The sequence below is a fragment of the Haliaeetus albicilla genome, chromosome 27 (genome assembly GCF_947461875.1).
Source record: "Haliaeetus albicilla chromosome 27, bHalAlb1.1, whole genome shotgun sequence".
Classification (NCBI taxonomy): domain Eukaryota; kingdom Metazoa; phylum Chordata; class Aves; order Accipitriformes; family Accipitridae; genus Haliaeetus; species Haliaeetus albicilla.
The window spans coordinates 3,912,692-3,939,697 of record NC_091509.1 but is presented as its reverse complement, the minus strand read 5'-3'; the positions used below and the strand labels follow the sequence as shown (position 1 = coordinate 3,939,697).

General features: G+C 47.5%; 1 protein-coding gene across 2 annotated transcripts in view; it reads left to right on the top strand.

The window, feature by feature from the left end:
- Positions 1 to 25,345, top strand: part of FGF18 (fibroblast growth factor 18) — a 75,229-nt gene extending 49,884 nt beyond the window's left edge. For both annotated transcript variants that reach the window (XM_069772386.1, XM_069772385.1), the window contains 2 exons: positions 6,149 to 6,255; positions 24,874 to 25,345. In XM_069772386.1, coding sequence (XP_069628487.1) covers positions 6,149 to 6,255; positions 24,874 to 25,140 — 374 coding nt within the window. In that variant the 3' untranslated portion in view covers positions 25,141 to 25,345. The remainder of the gene's footprint in view (positions 1 to 6,148; positions 6,256 to 24,873) is intronic.
- The last annotated feature ends 1,661 nt before the right edge of the window (positions 25,346 to 27,006 follow it).

The window sequence follows — 27,006 nt, the reverse complement described above, 5'->3', positions numbered from 1 at the left end:
CGTGGGGTTAACTGCTGCGGCAGTGCGTCATGCTTGCACATCTGTCCTGGGCTGGGTACTCAGGCTGGCGTGGTTGGCACCAGTGTGGATATTTCCGCATGTCTTGGCCCCGTGTCACGTAGACGTGCCCAGTGAGCACCGAGGGGATAGCTCAGCATCCTGGAAATGGGACAGGACGCCTTCTCAGTTAGATGGTTGTTTGCAGAGGAGAGTGCCCAAAAGCATCTCCCGGAGGCTGAAGCTCGCTTCAGCTAGTGCAGAGGTGAAACCCAGAGGAAGGTGTCCCAGAGCGCGCCAGGAAGGGGAACATTAGCCCTTGTTTCTCTGTTAAAAGTGCTGTGATCCCGCGCTTTTGTCCACCGCGTCGAGCCCTAGGGGTGGTAGCAGGTAGGCAGGGTGAGGAGGCAGCCCTGCAGAGGGCTGGGGAAGGGGGGAACCTTCATGTCCAAAGCCGTGCTCCCCGCGCGTCCAACCGTGCGGCCGGTGGCAGAGGCGGGACCCTGAAGCCCCGTAGGGTCTTTATCGGCACTCGAGGGACTTCCGATGTGTGTCCAGTCCTTTGTGTGAAAGTATTTGCAGGATCAGGTTGCTGCAGTGTAAGTGCCTTTGAGGTCTTTGCTGCATTATAGATTTTCTTCTGATGTCTCCCATGCAAATATTTAACCTGTCTGGTTCCTGAGAGCTACTAAGGCTGTTACGCGGGTGGCAGGTTGTCTCTGCAGTCTTTCCTTTGTTCACACACAGCCTTCGGTCCTGCTCCCCATCCCGCCCCAAAATCAGGCAGGGAGAATGCCGCAGGGGACTTGGCCCATGGCGTATATTGATGTGTTGATGCTCTGAGGGACTTATGTGCTCCAAATCGTGTCCTTTTCCCTAACCGCGTCAGCTGACCAAGTAAAAGATATGATGTTTAAAAGAAAACCTCATTTAGAGAAACAGCATTTTTAAAAGCCTGGGTGAAGCCTGGGTGTGCTGCTCCCTGTGCCGTCCCCCTGCTCTAACACCGGGTAGTTCCCTTGCTTGTGCGAAGTGGTGGCTTAAAAAAGAAAATACCTGGAGCCTGGATCTTAGAGCTGCTTTTACTCCTCCTCCCCATGACTATCCCTTTTAATAATTTGACATACATATCCTATGCTCACTCAAGACAGAGTCGATGAGCTAATTGCAGTGGTATGTGGGTCAGAGCGCTGCCCTTCTGAGCACCAGCCTTATTGATTTTGGTGGTTACTCCTGATTTGCACCTGAATAATTGAGGAGGGAGTTGGGTTGTATGGGTTATAACTATTTAAAATGATACATTTGGAGTGCAAACAAAATGTGAGGATGCAGCCTAGATTCTCTCACTTGTTCATAGCCTGCGGGCTTTATTAGACCCTCCAGACTTTACCTAATTTTGGCGTTATTCCCTCATCATTACATCATGAATGTGAAGCGGAGACAGGGTCATTCTCTCCTATGTTGTGGTCATGTAAGGGATTCACGTGGTTCTGGTAAGGGGGTAGGCCATGTTTGAACAGGTTTCAACTATTTTAAGCACCCTTGGCCATGCTGGGGTTCACACTGGAAGATTCAGTCTTACCGGAGAGTAAGATGCGATATATGCTGTGAACTATGGAAAGGCGCTTTGTCTCGGTTCATAGCACCAGAGTAACTAAATTGGAAAGCCGCTCTCTATCACAGACGCTGTGGTCCCAACCTCAGTGTATCTGTACATCCTTCCTTTTCCTTAACTGGAAGTGGTTTCAAGTGCTCAGAATGGTTTCCCTGACTTTGTAAGTGCATCAGAAAAAAAGTGCAATAAAAGTGACAAAAATCTCAGTCCTCTCTGAGACCCTTTTCCCCAGGAAATTAGCTGGCCTACTTCAAGATGCTCGTGGGCAGCATAAGCAGCTGTAGTTTCTTTCTCTCTGCAGTTCCTTTTGCAGGATTTTTACCTGGGCGGGGAACAAAAAAAAAAAAGCGCAATGGTGGATAGACTCAAAGTATCCAGTCCTCCTGCACCTTCCTTGTGTTTTCCCCTTTATCTCTTTATTTATCTGAAACTGGCTGGCGCTTAGGATTTTGTGATAGGTACATGTAAACCTTACACTTCTCAGGTGCCCTCTTCCTCCTTTCTTTCCCCATGCTTTTCTGGCTGCCGTCCTCCCACTCCCAGGAAATATTTGAAAGATAATTTGGCATATTTTCTGCCACCTTCACATATCTCCCTGACTTCATGTTTTCTTAGCTGGAAGATAGCTTTTCAACATATATATGTAATCCTTTTCACCTAGACATGTAAGGAATTCCAATCTCTTCCAGTGGGAGTTTTCAGGAAGGTTTAGGTTAAATGGGCCAATAAGGCAAAAGCATGTAGCAGAAGATCTCACCCTCTGAAGACATCTTTTCTCTTTCGCTTCCCCCCCCCTCCCTGAAAATATATCAGAATATCTAGCTGTCAAAGCATTTAAACAGTAATACCTGATCTGAAGGCTAGAGTGCAGGGCTTTTGAAAATAAAGATTGTAATCTCTGTACAGTGTATCCAGGGACTAATGGAGCTGGAAGTCAGGTGTCCTGAGCAGCAGACTGCTGTGGGGACACTGCTCCGGCTTGGTGGGACTTATTTTACCTGCGCTCTCAAGGGAAATTCTCTTGGATTTTCCCTGGTGCTTTCATTGTGGTCATAGCATCTTTATCATAGAGACAAGACAGTAAGCCAAGTCCAGTTTACATTAACTTAAATCCTGTTGGTGGTGACTGAGCTTTTCTCCTGCCGCGTGTGAGTGGGGTGGGGAGACCTCAGCAGCCCCTTCTGCGGGGCCAGCCTCCGTCCCCCAGAAACTCTCGTTGCGGCACTCAGGGCTGGGATTCATCCCAGCTGATGTTAACTGACAGATGTGTTGTCCAAGGTCCCTGTCTGGGCTCCTGAAAGAATTTAGGGAGATGCCTGTTGTAAAAAGGAGAATCAGCTGTAAGGGGTGCCTTAGGCTGGAAGCCAACTGGGTTATGAACCCAACCCTAAAGCTGCGCTGATCTCTCTTGTAGGAAAGGAGGTCAAGGATCCCTAGGAATAAGAACATGTTTCCAACATCCCAAGACTCAGATTTTTCAGAATTGGGTGTCTATGGGTGGCCTTAGCCTGTACTTTGGCAGCTAGGGTCACAGCAGGGAGCAGACAGCATCTGCTGAACCTCCTTCTCTCTGCTCCCTGCCTCCTTCTCTCTGCTCCCTGCTCCTGGACGTTGGGTGCAGGATGATCTCTGGGGCTCACAAGCCTCCTCAGGGCGTTAGGGTATGTATGCTGGTGTATTTACTGGTGTGGGTGTTGCACTGGATGCTTGCCCATCCACTGCTGCTCGGTCCGTGCTGGGCACTAGCCCGGGAGGGATCTCAGCACCGGCATAACCTTTACAGCCCACAGGAAAGGTGACTTCCATTTAGTTCTAAATTATGACATTATTTTATTAGATCTTTAAACTTTATTTAAATTCTTTATTTAAAGAGGGGGAGGAAGGTATCATATTTTAATTAGTAGCGGTGTCAAAGGAGACCTAGATTAATTATTTGAAATCACTCCATCCAGATGGTTTTAATTTTCACAGCAGGGAACCGGCATCTTTTTAAGGTGATATTTTTCAAATTAAAATCAGCTTGGATATTACTCATACTGGCTGCAGAGCGAGGGGGTGGGGAACGCAGGCCGGCGTGCCCCGTGTTTGTCCATCTGAGCGCAGGCTGCCGGTGGGGACCTGCGTCGGAGAGGTGTGGGCTGCCGGCTGTCCATCGGGACTGCAGCTCCAGGCTCTCGCATTGGAGTGTTTTATCAGTGTTAGCTCCTACTCTGGCTGGCCAAAACCGGTGTCTATTATTCAGCGTTAGTCTTAGCAGCTTTAGTTGCAGCACTGGGACTGGAATGGACGGGGAATGCCTTGCAGCTTAGACGGGAACATGCCGTGTCCCGTTCTTGCCTGTGCGCAAGCTGCAGAGCCCTCGCTTGACCCCTTTGGTGGGTGGCCCTGGGTCCGTTTGCGTGCCTGGGTGGATTCGACACTGTAGATCTGTGGGTGACTCCTTGGCGCTCTGGGTGTTGGCCGTGGTTTTTGGGCCAATCTTTGGGACGTCTTGTGCTGGCTCCATAACCTTCCCTCGTGTGCAGGCTGCTGCTCTCCACCTCTGAGGTTGACCATTAGTCCTCTGCTTATGGGAGGGGAAAACCTTTCACGGTCACCTCTTTAAAGGTAGTCATACCTTTGGCTATTCCCTTGTCGGTTAATGCTGGATTGCATCTGGGCAGCTTCCCTGAACTTCTTGGAGCAGTGGGCATTCCCCAAGTTATCTACCGTGTTGGTGAGCCTCCCCTGGAAGACCTGTGTTTGACTCTGTGCCATCCTCCCCCGTCCTGGCTTGGCTCATCTTGATATCCTTACTATGACAGGATATTTCTGGTTCATGGGGCCCTTCCTCAATTAAGTGGTCACTGGTTTGGTACTAGCTTGGCAGGTGTGGAGAGAAAGCCTGCAGCATCCAGTTGTTGCTTGCAAGCTGCTCTCCATCACAGATACCCCCAAAACATGGTGCATTTCTGAAAGGCTTAGATAAATATCCATATTTATGCATGATTGCAAGTAATAGTCTGCTATAATGCAGGTATTAATCCACTTGCTGTCAGAAAGAAGTATTCTTTAAACATCCCCTGTGATAACAGGTTTAACAAACATATCTAAATAAATGTAAGCAGCTAGTACCTGGAAAACCCTGAACTTGCATATGTGACTGAGCTGCAAAGGGAGAACTCCGTTTAGGGCCCTTGTGAGTTAAAGGTTTGTGATATTTGCTGCAGAAGCCAAAAGCTGACTTTACAAGTGGGAAAAATATTAACGTGTTTAAATGAAACAAACTCCTATTTCTATCCCCATGGTAAATCCTTACAGTGAACATATTTGCTCTTAGAGGGTTTTAAAGTTTGAAATATGAATGCCAAAAAGAATGTGACTTTTTGCAGCACAGATCAAACATTCTCCAGAGTTTGGCAAAAGCTGTGTTTCTATGGTAAGGCTCGGGTCTTACAAGCATGAGTATTTCCAGAGCAGGACCGTGGATTTGCACTTGCTGACACTTACACATTCTTGCATTGTGTTTCGACCATGTCTCCTTTCTCCCCCTCCGTATCGGAGATGGATCTGAACCAAAATGTCCAGTCTGCCTATTCCTGCCTCTCCAGGGAAATTCCTGGAATCTGAACCTCGAGCATGACTGGAATTCATGTTTAGATCAGAGACGGAATAAAAGGCTGAATTTGAATGTGTCTAGGTTTTCGAGATGATGCTGGCATGCTACACATCTGGGTGGCAGCTCGGCCACTTCTGCAAGTACAATTGTGTCAGGGCAGGTGGTTTATGAAGACGCAGCAGAAATCTGTCCTCTACCATGGCTCCTGGCAATGCTGCAAACCAGCTCTGGCCTCAATAAACGTGTGAGGCACTATGAGATTGGTCATATTTTTCCCAGCTAGAGCAGGAGTCATGGACCTGGACTGCCAGAAAGCAGTTAGTGACCTCCTGGGAACATAGCTAGACACACAGAGGACATCTGCAGGGCGGGCGTTCATCACGCAGAACAAGCAGCACTGAATTTCTCCCCTGCTAGCTGTTGTGGTGATCTTCAGGAGATCACCGCGATGTTTTGCACCACAGGCATGTGGCTGGACCACTTCTGTGCAGCGTTTGAGGGCTGCTGGCTGTGGGGAAAGGATTTTGATTCTTGTCATGCTAATCTTTTATCTTCATGGGAATAAAATCCATGTTGCTGCCCTCCAAGAACCTCCTGCAGCATGAAGGAGAGCATTAGCATTGAGCTCTGTGTTGCTGATGGGGTGGTGGGGTTGGTGTGGACGGATGGAGCGCACACGTGTGTACGCGTACTCTGCACTAAACCGGCATTAAATCTGGAGCGTCCGCGCAGGAGTCGGCGGAGACGTGTCAGATCTGCAGCTGTGACCAAGCCCAGAGCTCAGCCCCTGGGCGGTTCCTCGGGTTGTTCCCTCTCAGAGCATCCCAGCGTGGTGTGGTTCAGGTAGAGGTAATGGGACAACGCGCTGATGAGCTTTGAATGCTTTGACTTAATGGGACCGCATTGGTAAATGCTTTTTTTTCTTCTTCCTTTACAAGCCCAGCTTCTAGTGGAAACAGACACTTTTGGCAGCCAAGTCCGGATCAAAGGGAAGGAGACAGACTTCTACCTTTGCATGAACAGGAAAGGCAAGCTAGTGGGGAAGGTAAGTGTTTCCTATTAATTCATTTGTAACGTGAGTGTTACCTTTAGCAGCCTCCTCAAGGGTGTAATGATGTGTTCAAGCTTTGCCTGTCAGCCTCAAATGAGAAGCAGGATGGAGGGGATGTGGGGTTTGCAAAGCAGCCCGTGCCCTTCCCGAGCCCTCCCCCGCGTCCGTAAAATCCAGCTCCGCAGCCAGCCCTGGGATTCTCTGACGGTGCGTCTGACGCGGGTGGGTTTGCGCTTTACGGTTGCGTTAAATTGACGTCAGATGTCATGTCGGCATCCCAGTGTTGTGGCCGCCTCCGCAATAACTTCGTTACTTGATCTTTCTTTGGAGGGAAATTCAAAATAAAAGGGAACGCGGAGCACTGTGCTGGGGAGGTAGGCAACACAAGGCTTCTTTCAGTGGTGAGCCAGGGGATGGTGTGGCACAGCTAATACTGGAATCCAAACGTCGTACTGGAACTGGGCGTCACAGTTCTAGCATTACAGGAATATTTTGTTACTTTGGATCCCAGCACAATGGAAACATGTAACAAGTTACAGTGTATTCACCCATCTAGCTTAACTTCTTTGCCGAAGTCATATTTTTTTATGTATTAACTTGTTTTTGTAACTTAGGCAGTTCTTCTGTATTGTTGGCGAACCTAGAAGCTTGCTAACTGGGCAGGAGCTTGCTCAAAGCTAAAATATTCCCAAAAAATAAATGTAAAAATATCTCAGCCCTCAAAGGCCCCTCCTCCACTGCTTGCACTTTGCACCACCAGAAATTAAAATCTGGCATCTTTGTGGTTGTGAAAAAGGGAAGCTGAGTTTTGTTTTGAGTCAACACAGCAAAAGCCACACGCCCAAACAGAAACCAGAAACCAAATTGCTCTGATGAAATATTATTTACTTTTGTGGTCCCGAGAGTGACACTTGCGGGACAAGTGCCTTCCCCGGAGGATCCCTCCTGCCACTTTTGTTTTCCTCGCGAGCAGTGCGGATGCTTCTGTCAAGACTAAGCCCAGATCTTTCGCAGGCAGCCGCTAGCCGTGGCAGCCTGCCTGATCCGCTGCGGAGCTGCTTTGGCGAGGCAGGCAGTGGCCGGGACGCTGCTCGAAATCGGTGGGGACCTGGAAATTGATGCTCTGGGGGGACTGGACCAAAGCAGCTGGTTCTCTCTGCTTCCTGCACTTCTGTGGTGTAATTACTGCTCTGAATGAGACACCATTGTCTGACCTTGGACAAGGAAATTCATTTTTTAACTGGATTTAGACCTCTCAGGATACACATGGATGCTTTTGAAGACTGCACTGAACACAAACCTGGCCTTTGATTTTTTTTTGGTTTTGGTTTTGGTCTTTTTTGGTGCCTTGGTTTTCCATCCTTTAAATGTGATAATAGCACTTTTCCCTGAAATGTTATAAGGATAATCTTGTTAATGTTTATGAGGTGCTGATACCACAGTAGTAGAGACCTTAGAAGCATTCAAATTAGATGGGGTAAAATGAGCATGAAAACTTACCTTTTTCTTTAATAGAGCTTACCCCAGGGTGGGTCAGCAGTGGTACACAGTGCAACCCACATCCTTTCCTGGTCTGCACTGAGTGTCCAGGACCATCCTGGCAAAGTCAGAGGCTGTTTTTCAAAACATACAGTATATTTTGGCAAGATTCATCCCTTGATTTGGCTCATTGGGCACCAAGGCAGGACAGTTCTATAGCTTGTCACCTTTCATGAAGCGCAAAGCTTTTGTTTTTTTCTTGATGTGCTTTTCATAATGTTAAGTTGGCAAATGGTTTGTTATAAAAAAATAAATAAATCTATTCTTGTAAATGTGAGCCTTCCCACCCCAGGCTGCTGACAAGTTCACAAACCAGCTGACCTGAGCAGGAGGGGGTACGGAGCATGGCGTTTGGAAGGAAAATGTTCCAGACGCGTTGCCCATATTAACAGCTTCTCATGAGCAAAAAAAGAAAATAATAGCATGTCTTCTTGATACCAAAGAGTGTGGTTTTAATTAGTATCATAGTTTCAGCTCTTTTTGTGGCAAGAGTTTGAGGGAATGCTTTTTAGTTTGAATGCTCTAAACAGCTAGTAAACCCCAAGGAAAACATCAGATAAAAGTTACGCCTGGGCTTATACAAATATTTAAGTTCAGTCTGGGGGTGGAGGGGAATGAAACCCATAAACTGATTGTTTCACGGTCGCCCCAGTATGTTCATTTGGCAAGAGAGGAGCCATGGGACCAAACCGGGTCTTTTTCTCTGCTCATTTCCTATTGCCTTACACTGCATAATCCCTAACAATACCAGCATATGCCATCTGGCTTTGTTCTCCTCCTCAGTCAGCAGTTTTGGATCCCTCCCAGTTGAAAACCTGCTTTGAATTTAGTCCTTTTTGTTTCCCATAATCACCTACAAAGGGTATTACAGACCAGAGCAGGTTGTTGTTGTTCTCAGCTGGAACTGGTGATGAATGCAAGAGCTCCAGAGACTGGGCTTGCTCCCCACCTTGGAGCCGGTTGTGTTGCAGGCAAACATACTAACCCACAGGGCTGAGAAGAGCAGCATTAGCGTCTTTTTATTTATTTATCAGAAATTGCACCTATGCCAGCGTTTCTGACTGGAGGCCATCTGATGGAGCTTTCTCAGGAGCCCCAAATCTTGTGTTTTCTCCCTCGCTTGGTTGTTACCGCATGTGTGTTCACGGCCAACATTGGCCAAAGGGCTCGGAGTTGTTTTGGGCAGGCTTCTACCTTTATTTATTGTCACAGCGTGCAACTGCTGAGGTCACCGATGCTCTACGTGCTGCTTATGAAAATGGGAGACAGGGCAGGTGGTGTACAGGGAATGACGTTTCTGGTAAAGGTGACCAGCACCAGGGGAAAACAAATTGGATTGTGTTTCTTCGTTGATTCTTGGCGTTATGTTGAAGAAGGCCCAAGAAACATTTAATTTTATTTTTTTACTTCTGACTGTATTTTATTTTGCCTCTGGGTTTTTGGTGCCTCATGTATACACATGTAGAAATTGTAGGTCCTGAGTTTTCTGATTTTGCTGAAGTTTTCTATGGACCACTGAGCTTTATTGTAGAATCATAGAATAGTTTGAATTGGAAGGGACCTTTAAAGGTCATCTAGTCCAAGCCACCCTGCAATGAGCAGGGACATCTTCAACTCGATCAGGTTGCTCAGAGCCCCGTCCAACCTGACCTTGAATGTTTCCAGGGATGGGGCACCTACCACCTCTCTGGGCAACCTGTTCCAGTGTTTCACCACCCTCATCGTAAAAAATTTCTTCCTTATATCTAGTCTAAGTCTACCCTCTTTTAGTTTAAAACCATTACACCTTGTCCTATCACAACAGGCCCTGGTAAAAGGTTTGTCCCCATCTTTATTGTAGGTCCCCTTTAAGTACTGAAAGGCTGCAATAAGGTGTCCCTGGAGCCTTCTCTTTTCCAGGCTTTATGGTGGAGTTATATTACAAGGAGAGAGATTAAAATATGAAAACTCAGAACAGGAATGCCAGGTGCTTTTCTTAAAAACTTTTTGTCTTTTTTAAATTTTTATTCCTGTATATTTATCTCAGGCTTCTTACAAACACAGGGGAGAAGGGGACTCTGAAAGGTTCAGCTCTCCTTCCAAGGAGGGGCATAATGTGACTTGTCCGCTTGTGACAAGGCACAATGTGACTGGCTACCTAGAACACAAGAACTCTGAATATTTGCAATAATTTGGTGCTAGGGGAGAGGAGGAGCTTATGGTGTCTTTGGAGGAGCTCTGAGTTTCTAACTGTGGTTCTGCTCGGGAGTCCTTCTGTGTTTTTCTCTCTGCCTCAGCTTCTCTTATCTCTTGCATTGAGATAAGGATGTCAGTGCTAAGTGGGGACTTCATGTTTGTAGAAGGCTGTCAAAGGTAAGTCTTTTAAGTCTCTGGAGCAAGGAATAGTAGCCTGGGGTGTGAGCAGGTGGCTGTTAATTAGCTTGGCCACCTCTAACCACTCTTGCTGAGCCTGGCTTACAGCAAATTCATGCTCTCTAGAATTGCAGGGGGCTGCAGAGGTTTCCTTTCCCTGCCCTGTCCCACTCCTCTCGTCAGGAGAGCATTTGCAAGCAGTCAGTGATCTCTGTGAAGCTTAAACTGGGTCTGTCGGCACCATAACACGATGACCAAAGCCCTGCCCCTTCCTCTGTTTGTGCTGTTAGGGCTAGTGGCTGGAACGTGGTGATCAGAGCATCTCCCAATCCCCAGGCACCGTTGCCAGGGAATTTCCTGTGGTTCTCTACCAGCCACCCGTGGGATCACGCAGTCTGGTTGAGACTAGTGCTCAGGTTATAGCAGGTATCTGTAAGGAGAGTATTTTGCACTCCCAGCTATAAAGGGAGAGAACAGGCCTGTTTTTCTGGACTGACCAAGGGCAGAGGAGAGCGGACCTTGGCTTCCTGCAAAGCTGCCAAGTGGGAGGAGAGGAGACCGTGGCAAGGGAGACATCAGTTTTCAGAGCAAGATACAGCAACAGGGAAGGTAAGTAATGACTGGAAGGAATCCAGAAGATTTGAGAACAATGGGGAAAGAGCTAAGCTCCAAGCAATCCCACTAATGTTCTTCCATGGCATTAGGTGGGTTACATCTTTTCCAGATCTAGCAGCAGTATTGTTCCCTGTTGGTTTCATTTTGAGAACAGCTCCATCTCTCAGTGTGTTAAGTCACTCCTTCAGCTCTTCCAGGAAGGAGAAGCAGGCGGTGGGTGCTGGAGCTGTCTCCTCGGGGTGGGATGGGACTCAGAGTGCAGGTGGAGTTGGGACAGCGTGGCGACTGCCAGTTGGGTGCTGTGCTCCCATGTATATGCTGCTCCACGCAATATGGCTGTAATCGTGGTACTGCAAGTCTGCAGGAAGCTCCCGCGCTACTGTAAATGGGGGCAAGTCCTTCTCCTGAGGGAGGATGTGGCTACAGAGAAAAGTCCAGAAATAGGGGCAGAGTTAGAAAAGTGATAGACAGAATGGGGTCTATCACGGGTATCATCCCTGCCAGCTGTACTGAAAGTGAGAGCAGTAAAGTTGTATCCCGAGAAGTCACTGCTCATTATATCAGTTCAGCTCCTCCTAAGAATTCAAGCATGAGAGCATGCAATACTATACAATAGGTGATTTCCCACCAAATCCACATGCTGACTTGTACCATCTCCTTGGGTTTTCTTTCAAAAATCCTCAGTGACTGGTATACACACACTCTCAGAGAATCATTATAGTAAACATGCATTATTTTTAAATGCATCGTATACGTGCATTATTTTTGAAAAAGCATTTTAGTGAGTTTGGCTTTATTTCTCTGTTCTCTGTGTTTAATGTAAACAGTGGGAAAAAGCTGTTCAGTGGAAAGTAGGAACCCCACAGCCTGTCGGGGTGGCCGAGGCATTGCTTCAGACTGATGACAGGTAACTTGGGTGCTTTCTGGGGACAGCTTTGCCGATGCTACGTCTGTAGCGCTGAAGCCCTCCCGGTGCTCACAAAGCACAGATGAGCAGTGCTGAGCTTGTGCCCTCGAGCGCGGTCCAGCTCCTGAGGAAAAGCTGTGCCAGCCGAAGTGTGGCTGTGCCAGGGGCACGTCATCTGTGCCAGGGGCTGGAGGTGGCATGGCTCTGCTGGACCCCCCGACCAGCACCGCTGTGCTGATACCACTTACAGCATAGACCTGCCTCTCAGACATAAAATTTTTTCTGGTGTGATAACTGCTTTCCAAGCCAATATATTTCTTAATGTTACCAGAAAGTTGCTAATACCATATGGCAAGGCTCTCTGTATTTTTGCAGGACAACAAACAAATTGTTGCTAGATGCCAGACTGCTCTGGCAGAGCTTTATCACTGATGCCTGCCAGCAGTAGCCTTTAGGGGATAGTAATAATTTGGGGTTGTTTACATTACAGCTTTAAAATAGGGGTTTTCTTGAAGCGTGTTTGTGTTTAGTCAGGAAAGTTGGCTAAAAAAACTCCGACAGCATCAAAGAGTGAAGGTGCTCGCTGTGGCCCATCCATGTGGTCTTGGCCCTTTATAATACCTCTGGCATTACGGGAGAAGGAGCATGTTATGTTAGAGGAGCTCCTGGTGGTTCAGTGGGAGCCACCCTTTGTAGGACAAGGAGACTCACCTGGGTAGGAGACACCAGGTGGGTTCTCCAAAGCCTTATCAGTGTACTTGGACCAGCTTTTTCATCAGTTGACTTTGGTCAAGGCTGAGGTTGAGCTTTCTTGAAAAGCTAACTTTGATGGTGGGAAACCAGTGCCTTGCCATAAGGCCGGGGTCTGTGTTAGCCTGGGACAAGGAGACTCAGGGGTGAGCTCCGAGCCTGATGCCCTTTGCGTGCCCCAGTCCTGCATTGCATTTGGGTGCGAACTTTCCCAGTGCCTGCCTGTGCCGGCATCTGTCCCGACAGCCAAATGTGCTGCAAAGATGTTGGGAGGTGCGCGGTGAGGACAGAGGGACACTCAGAGGTTTGCAGTTTGAAACTCTGATGCAGTAGATGAGGTGTTTGCACTCCTCAGCTTGTGTATTTAAAACCATGCCTAACTGCATTCTTGGGTTTGGGGCAGAACTCTGAGTTTCACAGAGTTTTGATGCTTATCCAGTATTTTTCCCAGAGTTGCACAGTATTTGGGTTGCTTGAAAGGGGCTTGTAAAACCTAACAATTTCTGGGGCTGAATGCTGAATTTGCAACAAAAACACGACCAGAATTAGTGGGGTGTCGGGTTTAATAGCGTGCGTTTCGCGGATCTCTCCGTGACATGTTCAGCCATAAACTATTCTGACTTGGCATCTTATGTGAAAGCAAAACTTGACATGGCTTTTGCTGGATCTCGCTCAGATCTCATTTTGAACTGCAGTCTGGTTCTTCATATAGGGTGGGATTGGTCCTTTTTTTTTTTAAAGTGAACTGTTCCTAGGCTTTCGCTCCCCTGTGAGTTTGTTTTAGTTTAAGTCATCTAAATAAACGCCTTCAATGGAAACTGGAGCCAAGCAGCCTTGGACCCTGTCATATTTTGAACAGGGACCTGAGCCGAAACCAGCCTCAATTGTCAAAAAGTCTTGAATGAGGGCCTGCAGGATTGCAAAGGTCTTAAAAGCAATGAGATGACAAAACCAGTTTTCTTTCAGTTGAGCCATTAGAATCTTCTGCATTCACCTCATCGGACTTTTTCCTGCAACTAGTGGAAAAAATTTTGGATTCTTGTTCTGAAAACTTAGAAGCTGAGATTCTCATGAAATTAAAAGCAGAAGTGGAAGCTAAAATCAGCAATCACCCTCTTCCATTCTCAGCCCCCAAATATCATGAGGCTTTTGGTAACGCTGCAGCTTTGCAGCTGCTCCTTTCCCATTGCTGGGCAACCTGAAACATTGCATTCAAACTTTTGTGCATGCTGGTGGAATTTGTATCATCTGGTTCATCTGTTGCAGTTTCAAATTTTTACAGTGCTGGAAATGCGTCAGAAGAATTCCCCAAGGAGGGCTTGCTAGGTGTTGTGGTAGGGATGTGGTTATCACGGAGTCTCAGGGTAGGTGGACACAACAATTTGCCGTGTTACTTCTTGGTAGGTGTAACGTGCTGAGAGCTGGCCAGACCCCATCGTGCACCTTCCCTAAGGGGCTGCGGGGGCTCTGCCCTCCGTTGTGAAGCTGTAAGCAGCACGGGCACGAGCTGTGGCAGCCCGATGGTGGGTACAGCCGTGCTGGTTTGCACCCCTGGCCAGCAGGAGCCCAGCTGGAACAGCTCCTGTCCTTGAGCAGAGGCAGCCGTCAGATGCCGAGCGTTACCTGGATTTTCCGGGAATCCTCGCTCTGGATGGCACAGCCGTGTAATGATTCCCAAGAAGCCGTTTATGGTTGAGACCAGTGACACTACTTTCCAGTGTTTGTTGCACTGAGGCTGCCTTGGCACAAAAGTGGATAGGCTCCGATGCCGCAGTGGTTCCTTCAAAGCGGTAGGAGTTTGTGCGAGCTCACTGGACCTTTGCAGTGTTAATATTTGCTGTGAGCAATGGGCCTTGACCTGGTTCTGTGTTTGTGACGATTTGTTTACAGCAGTGTTTTGCACAGAAGTTTCTCTGGAGGTGGGAAGGAGAGGGGAAAATGATGTGAATGTGGGTAATGAATTTTGTGGAAGAAGCTTAGCTGTTTTGTAGTGGTGTTGAATAGTAGGTGGCTGATCTCAGTGTTGCAGTGAGCGTAGAGGTCATTTTGAAGCTCTGTGTGCAGAAGAGGGAGAGCAGTTTGGTGGATACTGATAAACACTGAACGGCTGCAAGACTTGGGAAGGAGAGATGGTAGAGTTTGCAGAGAGAATGGGGGTAGCTGAGGAACGCTGGCAGTGCTTGAGCTCACATGGTACAAGAGGTTGAGGAGATGGAAGAAACATGCTTCTATGGACAAGACCTCTTTGTTTCACAAATGGTTAAAACTACATCAATTCTTAACAGAGTCTGTGTGTGCACCTAAGGTTGGATGCCAAAGCCCTGAAGGCTGTCTGAGCCAGAAGACTGTGGTATTCATGGCACTGAATGGAGAGAGAGGCTTATGCCACCACATAGGCATTTACCAACGTCTTCCCTTCGCTGATCAGTTGTTCGTGCTGTATGTACAGTTTACCTGCGTGGTCCGATGGATTTGGATCATGGGTTTCATAAATGGAGCGTGTTGTTAAGCATGTTTACGTCTGTAGTGTTTTGCTGGGGTTGGATTTGTGTTTAGCTGCTTTGCCAGGCAGAACAGTGACAGTGTTGGTTGGACATCACCTAACATCTTAAAAGAGCAATGTGAATATTTAAGGTCTATGCTAAGTCCTTCTGTGCTCCGTTCAGTTCTTGCAGTCTTCTAAGCACCCGCGATGGATGCTGATCCTCTCAAGTTGAGCAAGGAGAGGAGGTTTTGCTTTAACCAAACTGGGTAGGGGATCTGTGCATGATATGAGCTGTGAATCCTGCAAGGAGGGCTTCTTCGGATCGTAGTGGGAACATCCGAGATGGGACTGGTGCTTAATACATCATTGCATGGGCCAGGCCATGTGGTCAAGAGGTCGCCATAGTCACCTTTTAGCCATATATGAACATCTCCAGTTAACTTAAGCTTCTCAGCACAGCTGCAATGCTTTAAGCATTTCCTCTAAAGTAAAGCAAAAGGTCCCTTATCCTTTCATTTTAAAAAATAAATTTTTTCATGATACTGGTTTTGTGCTAGAGAGTCGCAGTTGCTCAGCTGAGGATGTGAGTGTTGGCCTTTTATCTCCAGGCTGTGTCTGGTCACTGGAGAAGCTGTGTAACAAGTTTACAGATTTCTTGCAATTCCTCTTTAGCAAACTTCACATTTTCCTTTGGATATTCCTAAGAAGCATCAATTCTTTCCCAAACTGGAGTTCTGCAAAGTCAAGGTTCACATTGCAGACCAAGGTTGTAAGCTTGCCCTCTTCTAAATCTTTTTCTTATCCCATGGCTGGAAGCTGTATACCCCCTTCCAGGGGAAAAATACCACCTTCTTGAAGGGTACATGATAATTTAATTTAATCCTTTCTGTGTTCAAGGAGCAAGTGTCACCATAAAGCTGCTAACATCCTGTCCCCTGTGTTTCTTGGTGGCTGCAGCTGTGTGTCATGTTGGAATATTTCAGTTCCCTAAGGTTAAATGTTAATTAAAATTATTGAGAGGGGATCTCTGAGCCCTGGTCATGCCTCACCCTGTTTGGGTGGAGAGGGTGTGCTATATGCATCTTGTGCTGACAAGTATTAAGTTGAATTTAATTGCTTTCCTCAGAGCATCTTATCTCCCAAGTGCAATTTTTGTTGGTCTTGAGTGTCTCTAAGATGAGGGTAATGTTTCTTCTAAATGTTACTTTGCAAATACACTGATATATTTTACTTGCAACAAGGAACAAAACAATGCAGCCTTGTCTTCCTCAAGTGGATGCAGCTGAGGTGCGCAGTCAGGGGGGATCCTGCTGTTTCAGGACTTTTTCTACTTGACTCTCAATTTGTTTTTGGAGATGAAGTGAGAATGGAGGCTAATTTTGAAGTGGAGGATAAAACCTATGCTCTAATAGTAGCAAAAGATAGTCCATTTGATATGGCCATTACAATACCATTTTTAAGGTCAAAGTAGATCTTGCTTAAATACATTTTTTGTTCTTGACATTTTCTTACATTGTCTTTTGGGTACTTAAAGATACTAAGTTTTCCTAAGGGAGAACAAGTCTTGAAAGCCTTGCGTTTGTTGTATACAGATGGAAATTTGTCATTCACAGGCTGAAACAATTCTGGATGATAATTTTTTATGGATGGCACTTGATTTGATGATGGATTTCTCTTTTTTCTTAGTAATATAATTTGACATGAAGAGAACTAATACCATTCTGCAGACAATCAATCAATGGCCTTTCTTGGTCCTAAATTCCACTGATTTAAACTTGCCCCAGGGAAACTGGTGTCACTACCAGAATGTCGGCTGAATGAGATTGCACTCATTTGAAATGATAACTTAAAAAGTCAGTGTGTATGTTTGTTTAATGTGTATAAATCTGGGACTTACCACCCCTGCTATGGGCTCAGCAACTGTTCTAGTCCTGTGTTCTTGCCCCACTAATCATCTAGACATGCTGTTTTAAACAATTTTTGAAAAAATTTTCCTATAGTGGCATAGGTCCCTATGAATTTCAGCCTGCATGAAATATGCTGCTGCTCTTAGTTGGCTTTTATAGAAAGTTCAGGACTAGCGTGTGGAGTCTTGGTGGAGGCTGAAAATGCCTGCTTGAAAAGGAAACACAGCAAACCCTGGCAGTGCATTTAACCAACAGTTCTGCTTTGTAGGGATGGTAAAAATGCCTTCCCAGCTCTTGCCATACTTAGCACCTAGAAGCATACGTGCAACTGGGTCAGGTAGGTGCAGGTAATGGTAGATGCCATAGATCTGCTCAGATGTCATGTCTGAAACCTGCCTGTAGTTTCAGATCTCCTGAAGCAGTAGCTTCCTGTTGCAGGAAGCCTGCAGTTTTGACTTAAATTAAGGTTTCCTAAATTTTCTATTGGTTTCATAAAGTTCATTTAAAAGTGAGTACATGTAGCTCTCTGAGATGCAGTTAGGAATTTCTGTTAACCAAATGTACGTCTTTCCAGATGAAGCCAACCTAGTTTGCTCTAATTATGGATATGTGCTGTCCTGCCGTACTGTTGGCAGTACACGTGCCTGTGATGGAAGGAGCAGGTTAGGAGGCACGTCCTGGCGTAGCCTCAGCCTTGCTCGGTTCATCCCTACAAACACTCCTTCCATCACTGTATCCTCCTGTTTATCCTGTGACAAAATGCTCTTCTAGGGCAGTGTGAGGGTTATGGAACAGATTTAGTTAGAAAAGTGGAGTTTTTGAATGAAAGGTAGAAGGAAAGAAAAATTCTAAGCCATTCTCGTCCTTCCTTGGTTCTTGCGGCTTGTGTCTGGCAGAAACAGGGACAGGGCTCTGCGCGGCCTGTAGGTCCCATCCCACGTATGCAAGACCGTGCCCATTTTCACATGCTTTCAGGAGAGGTGGGATGTACCCCCAGTGCGACGGGCAGCTGGGTGCAAACATGGGCAATGCTGCTTTGAAACTCGGCCTCTGAATGGAGACGCGCCCTCTCTTCAGAGAATCTCCTCCGCGTGGGTTTTGTATTACTTCCCCTGCTTCATGAATGCACTTAGATGTCCTGTATACATAATTAACCTCTCCGCTGCGCAGGCAGACACTTTTATTGAACTGCCCATCATGACTCCTAAGTATTTTCCTCGGAGGATTGTGCAGGTTCAGAGGCCAGAGAGCCGGAGGAAGCGTGCATGAAGCTGAGTAACTCTTGGCAGTTATAGATGTGGCTTCCCTGATTTACAGCCCGGTGTAGGAGCAAGAATGTGCATTTGGGTCAAGAGGTGTCTCTGTGGTCAGGATGCCTTACCATAAATCCAGGATGCTGAGCATCAGGATGCTTATGACGGATCTGTCCCGATAATGCCTATAAAGTGCTGGGCCGAGCTTACCAGCAGCCAGAGCACTCGGACTTGCCGTGCTGCGAGGGGGTTGTGTCTCCCACAGCACTGCTGGATCTGGCAGCTGCTGTACCCACCTCGTTGTCGTGCTTTTTGACCTGCCTTTAAAAGATGTACGTGTGACGGGAGAGGCGGCAGTGCTAAAAGCCGCGATATTAACACAGCTCCTGCCTTACCTTCTTCCACTCGGGATTTTCCAAGCCATGTGGAGTGAGTCTGGAGGAGGCTCTGAGCGTTGCCCATCTGACTTTGAGCTGAGCTTGTGCAAAACCACAGAGAAGTAATATGCTTCCTGGAAATCATAGGTCACTAGGTACATGCTGTGTAAACACCTCTGGGGCTTTATAGGGGTTATCAGTGCTGCTGGGTGCACCAGCCCTTGGTCCTCAGCTGGGGACGCTTCAGGAGTGGCTTACTGGGATCGCTGAGCCACACACCTCCTGAAAACCCAAGCCTTCCCTGCTGTCACCGCCCCGAAACTTAGGAAATACAGGGCAGGATTTCTTCCGTATAATGCAGTGTCTGAATCTAACAGCGCCAGCGTTTGAGGGAAATTTTCAGCCGCCCTTTGAAATAATTGCTGAGCTCAGTTGGGTGTACCTCGCACCTGGGGGTGGTGTGAGATCCAGCACGGTGGGGTACCGCTGCTCGGGAACCCCCTCTGTCTGTCTGTCTGTCTGCGGAGGGGGAGGGAGGGGTGTAGAAAGGGTCTGTTTTCTTTTCAGGCTTTTTCCTTGCAAAAAAACTAGGTGCATACACCTCTTGGAAACCTTTTGCTTGAGCGGTGGCTTTTCCTGCTCCAGGATTTTTAGGAAGAGGGGGCTTGCTTCCCTTGCAGAGGGAAGTGCTCCCACTTGTATGAAGGGCTGATATCTCCACAATTTGACTTCGAGCCTGGGGGGCTGAACTTGCAGAAAGGTGATAATTGGACAGGAGAGTCATCCCCCTCTCACTTGAAAGGTTGAGTCTGGCCGTGCTCTGTGCCATGCCAGCGTTCCTGGGTCGTCACAGACGTGTTTCGTATGGTTTGGTGTTTGTTATTATTTGCAGCACATCAACAGCGCATTCAGTCACCTTACCCAGAGAGCTTCTAATTGCGGCATCGTTTGAGGAAGGGGGGGAAGTGTTTTAACGTCAGCTTAGCTAACAACAGCTTAACACAACATCACTCGTGGGGCTTAATTTGTACCCTGATCTTTGCAAACAGGGAAACCTTTCAGTCTTGGAGGCATCTCTCCCCACGCCGTGGTGTTCCCCGAGCCGCTTGCGTGAGCTTATTGTTGCCGTAAAAGCCGAGTGAAGTTTGGATTTGCCGGTGCCCACTGAGCCAGATTTGTGAAGCATAAATGAGAAAACCTGCCCCGGCCTCCCTTTCCCATAAAAAGCTGCTCAGGTGGCTTAGTGTGGCAGGCTAATAGGGAGAAGGCGGAGGCGGCTGCTGCACCTGCTAATGCTTTGGCTCAGGCTGGTGGCACAGAGGCTGCCGCGAATTCCCCCTGAGCAGCAAGCTGTTAGTGGCAGGAATGCCTCGCTCGGAGGAGCGCTCCTGCTACGACAACAAAGAGCCCTTTGATCCTTTCCATTTGGAGAACTTAAAACAAGAAAGCCAAACTACAATAAGACCAAGTTGGGTCATAAAAAAGGAGAGCAGGAGCACCAAAGCGCTCCGGAGTGTAATTGTAGAAGCAGCAAATGCTTTGGCACTTAATTCTGCTTTAGTGTCAGTTCAACATGTTTCATGTTTAATATGGAGAGCCTGTCGCCAAATGCTCTGCACAAACAATCCGGTGCTTCTCCTTGGTAAGCTCAGGGCACTCGGAGAGCCCCTGGCTCCAGCGCAGCTCCTTCGGCTCCGCTGCTTCAGCCGCGCACGGATGGAGTTGGCCGGTGGCGTATAAACAGTCCCGCGCTTGAGCCATCCCTTTCTGGAGGGGGAGCCTCGGATGGCTGCTGCCGCTCTTAACCCCGCTCGGTAAAGGGACTGGGACCACTCGGGTCCGCTGCCTTGTCCCTGGGCAGCGACTCACTCTGGCTGGGGCTGCTGCCCAGCTATTATTTACAGGAGATGCTCAGCCGCAGCCTGTGCTTCGTGCTGCTCGGGCTTTACCAGCGCCGCTGCGCTTTCCTTCGCCTCTGCGCAGACCTGGGTGATGCCCAAGCGGTTTCTGTGGAAGACGACCTTTAGATCAGGCATTTTAGAGGCATTTGTCAGAAATCTGGCTAACAGCTACCATGTCTTTCCATGGCTGTTAGTGGTGCATTTAAACAAAAAATGCTCTGAATAATTTCTCTGCAAAGAACTGAGCTGCAAGTTGTCACCTCCGTGGTGGCACGGCCTCATCACATGGCCGGGCAGCAGCCCCTGGGGCAAAATTGGCAATCCGGGGGTTGCTCGTCACACGTACGAGGAGGTGCTGACTTGAAGAGAGCCCATGCCTTTTGCAGGAGCAGGGTTGTGCCTCTGCAATGGCTCTCGCCCTGCTCTGCGCGGGGAGCTTGGCTGGAGATGCCGCCTGTGGGACGGTGGTGAGCAAAACACGGGAGCAGCTCGTTCCCGAGCACATGTGGGACACCTCGGGGCTGCAAAGCCCTTGCGCCCACCCTGCTCTCTGGGGCTGGTGGGGATGTGGGGCTAGGTGCGGGTCCTCCCCACCACGTGGCAGTGCCGTTACACCAGGCCAGGCAGTTTTTGCGCAGCTCCGAGGCTTTCAAGAGCTCTTCTTTATTCTAAAGAATCAGTTCAAAACATAAACCTCCCCGTTTTGAAGGGCGAGTGCTCTGCAAGGTGCATCCTGACAGCTAAGTATATACGAAATGCGGCTTGGCAGCATCTCCCGGCTGACGTTGGCGGCAGAGGGTGCAGCCCAGTATCGGCAGCAAGCGTTTGCACTAGGAGCTCCTGGGGAAGGGAGAGCAGGCAGCTGGAGCAAGGAGTCATGCTTGGCCAAAGCCATGTCCTTTTTCTCTTCCATCCTCCTCTCTTTGGAGGAGCGAGGGGATGGGTAACAGACCCAATGAGTGTTTTGCTGTCATTTAAATAGGGACATGATTAGACCTTAAGTGATGGGCGCGTGGTGAAAACAAGGTGACACTTAAAAATTATTGAAAACCCTTATAAATTGCTTTTTCCTCTGCTAGATTACCATAGGTCCAGCTCTCCATGGTGTGGGTAAAGCATGTGAGTGATTCTGTTGGGTTTTATAACAGATGCTGTAAAATCATCTTGTAAGTATTTGAAAATCATTTGTCTGTCTCTGATGTGTCTTAGCATGGACAGGAATTCTCTGTTTGGCGAAGTGAGGTCCTTATCCAGATTTATCTCGAGGTACTTGTAAATGTTACTGTAATTTCATGTTATCAAATCATTTAGCTCTTCCTCTTCCAGAACGAAGTTATTTTGTCTCATGCACCTTGTTTACTTCAAATTAGCCCTGAGGTTGGCCTGAAGTTGCACCTTGTAATTCCTCCACCTCCTGTCTCCGTCTTGGGCTCTGTCGGCAAATTTGAAGATATAAGTAAATAGTTTTTTGTTATTAATAGAATAACTCCCCCCTCCTACACACACGTTTTCTTTTCATTCCAGTCTTCGTTTTCCATGAGAAACTGACATTGCAGTACAAACGGAAACCTCCCAAATTGCATGAAAATGCCTTAATTCTCCTAGCAACAAGGTCAGGGCTCAAATCCAGGATCTTTCCACGAGCGTGGGGGAAACAGCCCTTCCAATTACCTGCTACCCCTGCGGTATGGATCCGGTCGGTTCATCAGCACCTGGGTTTGGGTGGATTTGAAACTCAGCCATGGTATTGTTTAAAAATCCGCCATTCATCGGGGAAAGGTTTGTAGTGGGCTGAGCCCTGAGAAACCTGGGGCTGGTTTTACGGCTTCCCATTGAAACCTGGTGGAACCCCGTGGTGTCGACTGATTTCCCCCTTCCCCACTCATGTGGCTTTGATCAAACCCAGGGCTCGGAGAACGACCCCCCCAGGAACTGGAACCACTGAGCTTTGCCCAGTTCTGCTGTTCATTAAAGTGTTTGTGAGCTTCCAGTTGTAGATGATAAAATTAGGGCCTTTGTGCCTAGCCTGGGATGGAGATTGCCGGTCCTATGGCAGAGCTGGCTTTGCCCCCATAGAGGGGGCAGGTATAGGGAACAGGGACCCTGGATTAGCATGTTTGATGCAGAAGTTGCCATGATCTCCCGTGCCCTCTTAATGAGACCGAGCCATGGTAATGAAACCCTTTAGGCAGGATGGTGCATTGATGATTTTAGGGTAAACATCACATATTGTTGCAGGGATTGAATTGAAGCTCTGCTAAAGGTATTAAGCCAGGGAGGGATGGCTGGTCCTGGAGGCTGGCGATGATGAAGCCTTTCCCCTGTTGTTGCCTGCGTGACTCGAGCTTGGGTTGTTGTACCTGATGGTTCCCGTCTCACAGCTCTGTTTGTAGCACGTACACAGTTATTTGGGAATCAGAAGTGTGGGGAAGCCTGAGCCAGCTCGGCCCCAGTGGTTTCCCTCCTGTCCTGTGATCCCCTGCCTTTCCGACAAACTGCACCAAATTCTGCTGGGATTGGGCAGGACTTCTTAGGAAGGCTTCTAGGAAAAAGCAGGAAAAAAGGCCTTTGGGAAGGGGTGGTAAGTGTGTGAGGCTGGGCTCCTCGCCCCGGCTGTCATGCCCAGAGGACCCCCTGAGCATCGCTGCAGGTGCTGTGCTGGTCACACTGCTGTGGCTTTCCTGTCCCCCCCAGGGATGGGGTGGGTGAAATGGCTAAAGACCGAGAGGGTCTGATAGTGTTTAGTTTGGATGGGGAGAATTTAATAGTAAGTGTAGCAGCAGGCATAGGCCTGCAGTGCTGAAAAACTCATTATTTGACTTCAGGGGGGAGTTGGATTGGGCTAGTATTACGACGGAAATCCTTCCTTTGGCTTTGCTGAGCATTAGATTAAGTCCTGTATGGTGCTCCACACTGCGCTTATCTGTGTTCGGAATCCATAAAACACCCAGAGCTGAGACGACATCCAGGACTGAAGTGAGTCCGTACCTACTCCCTAATATGTTTTGAGGCATATAACAAAGTGCCGGTGCACACAACGGCGTGTGACGTTCTGGGTGCAGCACCAGTAACTCAGCAGTTAAAGGACAAAACATACTTTCTGGCAGAAGATTATAGGTGAGAAGAATTTCCTCTGCGCTGAAGGACTTAAAGATGCTGTTGTGTGATGCTGCAACTTCCTCCAGCGCTGTGTGTGCTGTGTAAATTAGAGTCCTGAATCCAGCCCGAGATCCATGTGCTGCTGCATTCAAAGTCCAGTTCTGGGTCTGTTCGTGCAGATCTCCGAGCTGAGCCAAACCCTGTTTGCCAAAATCTCGACCCAGCAGCTGCATTGGGAAAGGAGTCCCGGCAGGGCGGGCGTTTTGCTGCAGGGTGGTTGGGGAGCAGCTCTCATGCTCAGGAGCTTCTGGCCTCCAGTTCTGTGCTAATCCTGGCTCCCTCTGTGAGGAGGAAAGTAATTCAGGGACACGGCTTCCTAAGCCAGGTCCTTGAGTTTCGGGTGGCTGCTTTTAGGCTGAGATGGAAAGGTCGGGAAAGGGGAAGGACCACGTCCCCTCTGCCACCAGAAATGAAACCCTCTTCCAAACAAGAAAACCAAGCAGAGGTGTAAAATCAGGCCCTTGCGTCACCCTCTCTGGCAGCGGAGCTGGGGTGGGTCTGGTGGCTGAGAACGCTGCTGCCACATAGTCCTCCAGCTGCAGCGGCATCGGGATGCCGGCGGGATGCCGTCCCATCTGGGGAGCCGCTCCAGCGTGGGAACGGCCCTTCTCGCTGCTGATGTCGCTCGGGGATGCGAGTGGGAGCCAAGCCTGGGGCGTGCAGTGCGGCTTCAAAATAACCGCTGGCTTCGGGGGTCTCCAGGGTCCCAGGGACCGGAGCGGGGTCAGGGACCTCGATGCCTCCGGCACCCCTCTGGCTCATCCCCAGAGCTCCACGCGTGGTTTATTTCCCAGGTGTTGCGCCTGGGATGCTGCGGGGGAGAGTTTTCAAAGTGCGGGGAAGGCTTAGACTAAGGCTTGTAATGATTTTGGTGGGATTTGGGTAGTTATGGATGCAAGCCCATAAGGTATTTCAGAAAACATATCAAAAGTGAGCGGTAGAAGGGTAAAGACTGTTGTTTGGCCCATATGAGATTCTGACTTTTTATTTTTTCTGATTAAGTATGGTGTTTCCCTGGCATGAGTTCAATTCATCCTCCTTTTCTAATGGAAAAAGCAAAGATAAATGTCTTGCTTTGCTTGCAGTTGAAGGAGCTGGACTGGGTAAACTTAACTGTTGTCTTTTTGAAAAATCTTTCTCTCCTTGGATAGGAGTGTTTAAAAAAATGAAGTGATGACCTCATGCTTTCATGCTTTTTTTTTTTTTAAATCATTTCTATTTCAGCTGATGTTTGTTACTGCTCCTATTAACAATGTTTGAATGAAAAACAAGGTCCAGATGTGATGATTTTATTGATGCCAAATTGGGTTTTGGTCACTGAGCTTGCATTTGGATAATAAATTTTTTCTTTTTTTTCCCTTTTTCAGCCTGATGGTACCAGCAAGGAGTGTGTCTTCATTGAAAAAGTCCTAGAAAACAACTATACGGCACTGATGTCAGCAAAATATTCAGGCTGGTATGTTGGATTCACCAAAAAAGGGAGGCCACGAAAAGGGCCCAAGACCCGGGAAAACCAGCAAGATGTACATTTTATGAAGAGGTACCCAAAGGGGCAAGTGGAGATACAGAAACCTTTCAAGTACACAACAGTCACCAAGAGGACTAAGAGAATACGACCCACCAACCCCAGTTAAAAATAGACAAAAACAGTGTCACAATAATAAACCACAAAAAAAAAAAACTGCACCAGAGGAATATTTTTACATTAAAAATAAGGAAGAAGCTCTATTTTTGTACATTGTGTTTAAAAAAAATAAAAATAAAAAAAATTAATAAAAGACTAGATGGCAAACGCTGGGGAAAAGCTGTTAGGGATTTATTGTGACTTGAAAAAGAAAATGAACTGCTCTATTTAAATTGACTTCTTGTTGTTGATGATACACAGGTGCTTATTTTGCTTTTTTGGAAAGGACAACTTTTCAAGCATATCCCCAGAGGAAAAAAAAAAAGTAATTATTAAAAATAAATAAATAAAACCAAAGAAAACCAAAGTTCTTTCCCAAAGTTACTGAGACCCTGCCCCGAAAAGTGCCGGTTTTGCAGTAATCTATTTATTGTCTGCTGCACGCCGGCCCGAGACAAGATGGTGTGTGCCGCAGTGATTGAGTTTCCGTGGAGTTCTCGACGCATCGATCTTCTGTAACCTTTCTGACGACATAAGGTGTCACGGCTCCGTGATCCTGCATTATGCTCAGTTCTGGAGAATGCTGCTAAATACATTCAAGTGACTACAAGATGACCTAGTACACCAATGATAAGGGAATATTTTAAAACCAGCTATATTATATATATTATATATATATAAGCTATTTATTTCACCTCTCTGTATATTGCAGTTCCATGAACCAAGTATTACTGCCTCAACAATTAAAAAAATTATTTAAAACACATATACATATTTTTGCTGTTCACACTTCTTTCCCCTCCCTGAGTAGTGTTTTTTTAATGCATGTTTATCTCTTATGTGAGGGCAGCGGGATATGTTCGGGGTAGTTTCCCCACTATAAACTTCATTGCTAATTCTGTAATTCCTCCTTTTCCTTAATACCGTCTTCCTCCTCCTCCTTCAATGTTCCTACAGGGAAGAAATCTTGCATGGGGTGATGATGGCCTGAGAGTGGGGAAGTCCACGCTGGCATTTTTCAAGAACAGGAGTTAAATTTGATACTTTTCAGTGCAACGAATATTTCCTAAAGCTTTGGCCAAGCAGAAGGTAAACTGGAAAATTAGCATCTGACTCAATTAACACGTACTTACGTGTGGCTTATGTTTCCTTCACTGGAGGTTTTGAGAGAGGGGCTGTTTGTTTCAGCTATTTAATTCAATATTGTATCTTTAAAAACTTGCCCTCAACCGGACAAATCCCTCTCCCTTGCCCTGCGTAGTTCTCCCAGCCCATTAGTGACTTGGTTTCCTGGCCAGTCCAGCCAGCTTTCCTCCCAGGTGTTTTGCATACGATACGGATGATGTAAAGCCATGCATAAACGCAAGGCGTGAACCTGTATATACAGACTGACCCACGTGGTGGTGGGGGTGTGAGACAGCGTTAAACACAGTGGGAAAAAGAAGCAAGATGAAATAACTGACCTCAAATTTTAGCTGAAGTGACAGCTGAGCCCAAGTGAAGCTTTAAGGAGAAGTTTGCTTGACTTTTTCCTTCTCTCTGTGTGCAGACATTGCTATGTTCCCTGATTCCAGCCAGGGCTGAAAGTGCTCAAAGCCACTAAGAAAGCTTTTTCTTGTTAATCAGAGGAACAACTCTCCCCAGAACAAGCTTTCTCAAGATAACTTTGAGAGCTGCAGCCAAATCCTGCAGATCAAAGCCGTTTGGGAGATGGCGCAGATAAGCATGCAAGCTTGAGGACGCTTATCTGAACCAATCTCCAAACCTCGCAAGCTAGAGAAAAATGAACAGTGCTAAGCAGGGTCACTCCACACTGTTCCACGAAAAGCTGGGCAGCCTTACAGGTGATGCCTTCACCCCAGCTAAGCACGGGGCT